At 27.5% G+C, this 7,502-nt stretch overlaps 1 protein-coding gene across 1 annotated transcript; it reads left to right on the top strand.

Moving 5' to 3' along the window:
* Positions 1 to 335: 335 nt before the first annotated feature.
* On the top strand, positions 336 to 5,585 carry LOC119607546 (protein mothers against dpp). Its single transcript, XM_037961507.1, is given in 5 exon segments — positions 336 to 602; positions 3,146 to 3,471; positions 3,539 to 3,718; positions 3,720 to 4,236; positions 4,837 to 5,585. Coding segments are annotated over 5 exon segments (1,434 nt in total). The 5' UTR covers positions 336 to 598; the 3' UTR covers positions 5,244 to 5,585.
* Positions 5,586 to 7,502: the final 1,917 nt, after the last annotated feature.

Genomic DNA, 7,502 nt, shown 5'->3' with positions numbered 1-7,502 from the left:
ATGTCATTAGATACAGTGTTTACAACAACAATAAAAGCAAACATATATTTATTATAATAAAAAAAATAAATAAATATTATTAACAAATAAATAAAAAGCTGTAAATAATAATGATAAATCTATATAGACAAAGAAAAAGATCAGCAAGAAATAAGCAAAATGAAAATACATATTTGAATTTGTTATAAGATAAATAATAATAAATTCGTCGTTTGTCTATTATTCGTTATTAATTTATAGCATATGTACTTATATTCATACATACAAATATGCATAATTTAATATAATTTTTAAAGTGTTTTTGTAATTAAAGTCTTACAATTAAAATCACATGTTAAGCTCCTTGATTTGACGGCTTTACTGGCAACGGAAAAACATGTTGTAATCTTGTAATATGTTGAAACTGAGAGATACATACATACATATGTACATATACTTTGAGGAGGGTCGGTCAATTGTGTAAAATATAAGGAACAAAAAAAAAAAACGAACTTTTGTAAAGTAAAAATAATTTTTGTTTTATTTTTCTAACTCAAATGAGTGAAAATTAACAAAAGATATTATACCATTGGATTATGCTGAATCTTAATTTACCAACATGTGTGCGTTTTGTATTTGTATTTTTATTTATATTTATATTTTTGTCACAAAATAACAAATCACAGTTTTAAGGAAATCATTAGGGGTTGTCATAGAACGACAAAAATAATAAATTGGTTTCAGAAAATCAAATTTTATCGTTCTTTTGTTCAATAAATAACAGAAATCAAGATCGAACATAAAATCCATAAAAATGTATTTCGTTTCAAATCGAATTCTGATAATGGATTTAATTCTATGAAAAACCACGAATTATTTGAATTTTAAAATATTGTTTTTAAAATTTGTTTGGTTAAAATTGCAACTCTTTCATCTAAATATCTGTGACCAAATCATTGATTTTATTGATTTAGTGAAGAAACATCAAGAACAATTTTGAAATTTGATTATACCAATCGATAAAATAATATCCTATTCGGTTAAAAAATAGTATTCATCTTTTTGGATTATTGTGATCCGTTTAAGAGTTATGATGTTAATAATATTAATTTGTGGCTTAATAATTTTCCATTTAACAAAGCCGAATATGATGATGAAATTTTCGGATTTAATAAAACTCCACCAAGTTTATGTTTCCTAATTTCAGCTTTTGTGGTCTTCTTAATACGGCGTTCTAAAGTTAAAAATTTAAAACATCACGCCACAAAAAATGGCTCAATGCAATTTGAAAATCAAAAAAAGTTGTAAATTTTAATTGTATACAAAAGGGTACTTAAAATTTGGGTGGCTTAAGAGGACAAGGTAGAAAATATTTTGAAATTTCTTTATCATTTTCATATTTCCTACAAATTCGGAAAATATTAATACGCTATACATTTTTTTAATTTCTTGGATTATTCTAACATTTATGAATTCCAAACTTAAACTTTACGATACGTTCTGTCTATTCACGCGTAGTTTTATTTAAGGTTTATTTCAAATTATTCAAATTTCAAAACACTCCGATTTCTTTTAAGATGTTTTTCATAAATACATTTATGTAAACGTAAATCCATCCACTAAATTTTATGAGGATCACTCCATAGTAGCAATAAATTGCTAAATATATTGGAGTTAAGATACTCTTCAACTTAAATGCTTTATTACGAATAGTAAATTACATTTTATTCTCATATATGGTGTAGGGTATTATATGGTCCGCCTCGTTCGACTATTATTTATTATAGTTTGTTTTGAAAACAAAAAAAAAAAACATAATAATAAAAAAGTAAAAGATACGACTATACGATGCAGATTGTGAATTTTGTGTTTGAAAAGTGTTAAAAAATATATTTAGAATTTTTTGTTGCTGCTTCACGATATGTACATACTAATTTACAAATATTATTTATGTAAATAATACATGGCTTAGAAGTTCTTCATTGGTCTTTAATTTGTTGTAGAAATTCTCGTATAAACATAAACGATCGAACGGAAGTGTTTTAAATTCTACGCTTCGATGCGTTCGGTTTCGCCCTTGTTGTTGTTTAATTTTTATTATTTTATCATTAAATAATCTTTGTCTTTTAGTGTTTTATGATTGATTAATTTAATAATGCGCGCACGCTTACTTGCATTTTAATCAGTTTTAATAAAAATACTTTTTTTTGCATTTTTCAATTGATTATTGTATTTTCTGTTGTTATTCTAGCAATTTTAATTTTTCTTTTTTAAATAAATATGTTTGTTACTATAATTATCCATTTGATTATATATCTTGTATTTTCATGCATTGACGAATTTTTGATAAAAATCAATAATCAGCAGTGATACTGCTAATGGATTTTTGAAAACAATGTTGCGTTTTCTCATGAACAGACATAGTTTTCCAATGCATTAATAAATAGTTCCTAAATAAAATATGTACTTTATTAAAACATCAACAAACTTGGAAAACGGTGCAAAACTAAAATCAAAAATATGTTTTCTGCTTCTTTTCTCTAAATCCGTTGAGATCGGTTAAAATTCGACTAAGTTACTCACTTTTAAGAGCTTAAAGGTACGAAAAACCGGGGTTTGCCCATATCTTAAGATTTTGGAGGTGTTTGGCAAATTTCAAAACAGATTCTTATTCTACTCGCATCCACCTTTCAGAAAAATAGTATCATGTCCCAGAGTAGGAAAACTTTTATATTTGATTCTTTTCCATATAATAAATAATTGAAATTTAAAATGTTAGCATTATAGTTAGAAAAAGTATATGAAGTATGAAAAAATCTGGTCAAATATGTGACAAGAAAAATTAAAGATAGTTAAATTCTTGTAAATATCGCTGAAAATTCAGACCATTTAAATTTGATACCGAGAAAAAAACTTCATTGACAATATATACAATACCAAAATAGTCAAACAGATACAGATTCAATTTGACCAAAAAATAAAAGGTTAAGTTTATCAAAAGTATTACGGCGACAAACTATATTTAGGTACCATTCACGGTTTACTCGTTAGAATCTTCCAACAAAGATGCAAATAAATACGATTTGAATGTTGATCAAAATAATATTTTTATATGCTAGCAAAAAAGTGTAATCCAAAAATCTAACTTAAACAAATATTTTTACAGACTATTCGACTTCCAGCAGTTATCCCGGCTTTCGGGTAAATTCCACGTTAAACAGAATGGATACCGATGATGTTGAATCAACTTCAAGCAGTGCAATGTCTAAGATAGGAGCTCTATTTACTTTCACTTCACCAGCCGTTAAGAAATTACTCGGTTGGAAACAGGGCGATGAAGAGGAGAAATGGGCAGAAAAAGCAGTCGACAGTTTGGTAAAAAAATTAAAAAAAAGACAGGGAGCCATCGAAGAACTAGAAAGGGCGTTATCGTGTCCAGGGCAGCCATCAAAATGCGTGACTATACCCAGATCATTAGACGGAAGATTACAGGTTAGAACTTAACATTAAAAAAAGTTATTAATGTTGTTTTATGCATACTACTTTATATATTTATTAGGTTTCACATCGCAAAGGTCTGCCACATGTCATTTATTGTCGTGTCTGGCGCTGGCCTGATCTGCAGTCACATCATGAACTCAAACCATTAGAGATATGTCAATATCCCTTTAGTGCTAAACAGAAGGAAGTGTGCATTAATCCCTATCATTATAAACGGGTTGAGAGTCCCGTTTTACCACCCTGTATTAGTACCGCGTCACTCAGAATTTGCACCGGGCCATTCAATGTTACAGTTCAACAATATTGGCGAGTCGACAATGCCACACAATGTCAGCTATTCAACCGCCGGTTTTAACAATCACCTCAGTCCCAACAGCCCGCCTATGACATCGGTTGGCAGTCCTAGTTCTGTTAATTCCAATCCCAATTCACCATACAGTAGTATGGCTGAGACACCTCCCCCAGCCTACAGCCCTTCTGAGGATGGCAATTCAAATAATCCGAATGATGGTTCGCAAATGCTAGACGCTCCTATGGGCGATGTGGCCCAGGTTAGTTATCAAGAACCAGCATTTTGGGCTTCGATTGCGTACTATGAATTGAACTGTCGTGTGGGTGAAGTGTTTCATTGCAATAACAGTTCAGTGATCGTTGACGGTTTTACAAATCCTTCAAACAATTCGGATCGTTGCTGTTTGGGTCAGTTGAGTAACGTTAATCGCAACAGTACAATCGAGAACACCAGACGTCATATAGGTTTGTAAAATTTAAATATTTGTTTTTAATTAGGCTTTTAAATATGAAAAACAATTGTTTCTATGGATTATATAAGGAGTGCGCACGAAAAATTTGGTGCATGTGTTTATAGCAATAAAATTGAAACTAAGAAGTGAATCGGTTTAAATATACCATATATTATATAAATAATAACAGTTATGTTCAAATACATTACCAACAAACATATTAGAATTTTTGTTGATTTTATACCCATTTTTAACGTAAAATTAAATTTTGTTACAAAAACCAATTTTCGTTAGTTTTACAAATTCTTCATTATTAGACAAATTAAGAATACAATTAAAATTAAATTTGGCATAACATTGCTGAAGGTTGTGACGAATATAGAAACTATAATGACACCAATTAATTCTGCCCCTTAGTGTTAAAGTTATTAATTGAAATTAATGTAATAAAATAAAAATAAAATTTGCTCTTTCTCCCGAAGCAAATTTTTTTAAAGAGGAAAACTCTTAAAATAAACTATATTTAATTTTATTTTAATTAAATTAAAATAAATACAAATATTGTTTTCTTATTTTGATTTTTTTTTCTTTTATTTTTCTGTATTCGTTGCAGGAAAAGGTGTTCATCTCTATTATGTTACCGGCGAAGTTTATGCTGAATGTCTCTCGGATTCAGCTATATTTGTGCAATCACGCAACTGTAATTATCATCACGGCTTCCATCCTAGCACAGTGTGCAAAATACCACCAGGTTGTTCATTGAAAATATTCAATAATCAAGAATTTGCTCAACTACTATCACAATCCGTCAATAATGGCTTCGAGGCCGTTTATGAACTTACAAAAATGTGTACAATACGCATGTCATTTGTAAAGGGTTGGGGAGCGGAATACCATCGACAGGATGTGACTTCGACGCCATGCTGGATAGAAATCCATTTACATGGACCATTGCAATGGTTAGATAAAGTTCTTATACAAATGGGTTCACCACACAATGCAATTAGTTCGGTGTCGTAAAACTGTTGAACACGCTAATATACAGGAGTAATGACAAGAAAAAACAGCAACATGAAAGTTGTAAGCATATATGAAGAAGACGACAAACAGATGTTTTATTTTCATTTAATTTTAAGTAAGATTTATAGTGTTAAGCTAAGACAATTGAATTAATTATAAAATGAAACACAGCAAAAACAAATTGAAATAGACGATTATGTAGGTAGATGCGATGATAATGAGGAAGAAGATTGAAAAGCAGTTTAAAAGACCATCATTTCTATTTTTAGTATCCTTTTTTATATTTTCTTTATAATTTTGTTTTAAAAGCAACAAAAAGTAATGCCTCATATTAAAAAAAAACTCATAAATATTAAATTGTTTTTCATACAAATTATTGTATGCTTTAAAGATAAAAAATAAACAACAATAAAAATAGTTTCATCATTAAGAAATTCTTAACTAATTGATATACTTACAAATAATTTTGGTGAGTTTGGATTATTTGCATTTTTTTTAATTGTATTACTACTTTTTGTTAACGTCTGTGGTGGTATTACTTTTTTAAATATTTTTTAACCAGCCTTATTTGTGATTTTTTCATTATTATTTTATGTTGTCCTTGATTATACTTATATATTTTGTATTAAGAACTTTTGATTATCTTTTTAATGTTTTTATATTTGTTTTATGTGTTTAAAATATTCGTTAATTTTTTCTTAAATAAAATTATAAATTTGATTTTAAGGAAATAAAACAAGCAATTTAAAAATTTTAGTTAAAACATGTATTGGTTTCTTTGCAAATATAAATATATATGCGAGTATAATTATTTAAGAAAAAATAGTAAATCATATGTATGTTCAGATTTTATTTTGTTTAAAAATTTTTTTGTGCCTTTTTTATAAATATTTGTTTATACTTAATGTACTTATTCATTTATAACAATCAATATACCATACATAGTACGAAAAAATATTAAAAATTAAAAAAAAATTACTCCTTTCTTTTGCAATACTAAATCAATCACATACATACGTTTTTGTAGTTGTTGTTGCTACACAAACGTATTTTACTTTTACTCCTTTCTTTTGCAATACTAAATCAATCACATACATACGTTTAATTTGTATCGGTGACATTACTGCGTCGTAGTAATTTTTTTGAATCGAATTACGCTGCATCTAATGTTTGCCATAAGATAGATGCAAATATAAGAATATTTCAGTTTTAATATACTTCAAAGATTAATAAACACATCAAATTCTAATCAATAAAACGTGCAACAATTATGATCTTCCTTTAGTTTTTAAATTGTAGTTTATTATTTGAATATTTGGTTCGATTTGTTTTAATATTTGCAATAATTTTAATTTTACAATAAAATAAATAACGAAAGAAATTATGTATTTTAATAATAAATGTAATAGATCTTTCGATTTTTAAATATTGATTTTTCACAATATTTTACATACATATATTAAAGTAAATAAAAACAATTTTATCGTTTATAATTTTTATTTTAACTTTATTTTGCAAAAAAATTAAAATAACTTGCATAAAATAAAAATAACAAAATGTTTTGTATGAACAGATTTTAATTTGTACCTTAGCAAATATAAAAAGTTGCAGCATATTTGTTTTATAATTTCATATAAAAATGCCTATTACGAAAATTGCCTTATATAAGAGATATACATACATTCATACATACCCAGCAAAAAAGTGTGGAAAGAGATGTAGTATTTTCATCACAATTAGTAACCCAAAGTGCTTCAAATTAGGGTGAAAAACCTATGAATTTTTCATTAGCGTGTCATTTTTGACAACTTCGGACTACATCTATTCTTAAAAGCAGTAAAAATTCAGTATTTGGATGTCAAAAATAAACCGCATTCTATCAATGACACGCTGACATCTGAATTTGATGTACTTCGTATATGTTATTTGTAGTGACTTTTCTATAACTCTTTCCTCACTTTTAACTGGGTTTGCATTTGTAAGGAAATACTTGGTTTATAAAAGCGAAAAATATGTAATCGTATTTTTAGAAATAAGCAAAAAAGTGTGGGAAAAGATGTAGTATTTTCATAACAACTAGTAACCCGAAATACATAAAATTTTGGTGAAAAACCTATAAATTTTACATTAGTATGTCATTGAATGGATGTTGTTCATTTTTGACAACTTGGAACTACATCTAATCTTATTTTTAGAAGAAAAAAATCTGATATTTGGATGTCAAAAATAAACCACATACTTTCAATAACACGCTTATGT

Source organism: Lucilia sericata, unplaced genomic scaffold (genome assembly GCF_015586225.1).
Source record: "Lucilia sericata isolate MDLA Ls3-8-SP2 unplaced genomic scaffold, ASM1558622v1 Contig000019F_arrow, whole genome shotgun sequence".
Taxonomy (NCBI): domain Eukaryota; kingdom Metazoa; phylum Arthropoda; class Insecta; order Diptera; family Calliphoridae; genus Lucilia; species Lucilia sericata.
This window is presented reverse-complemented; position numbering and strand designations above follow the sequence as displayed.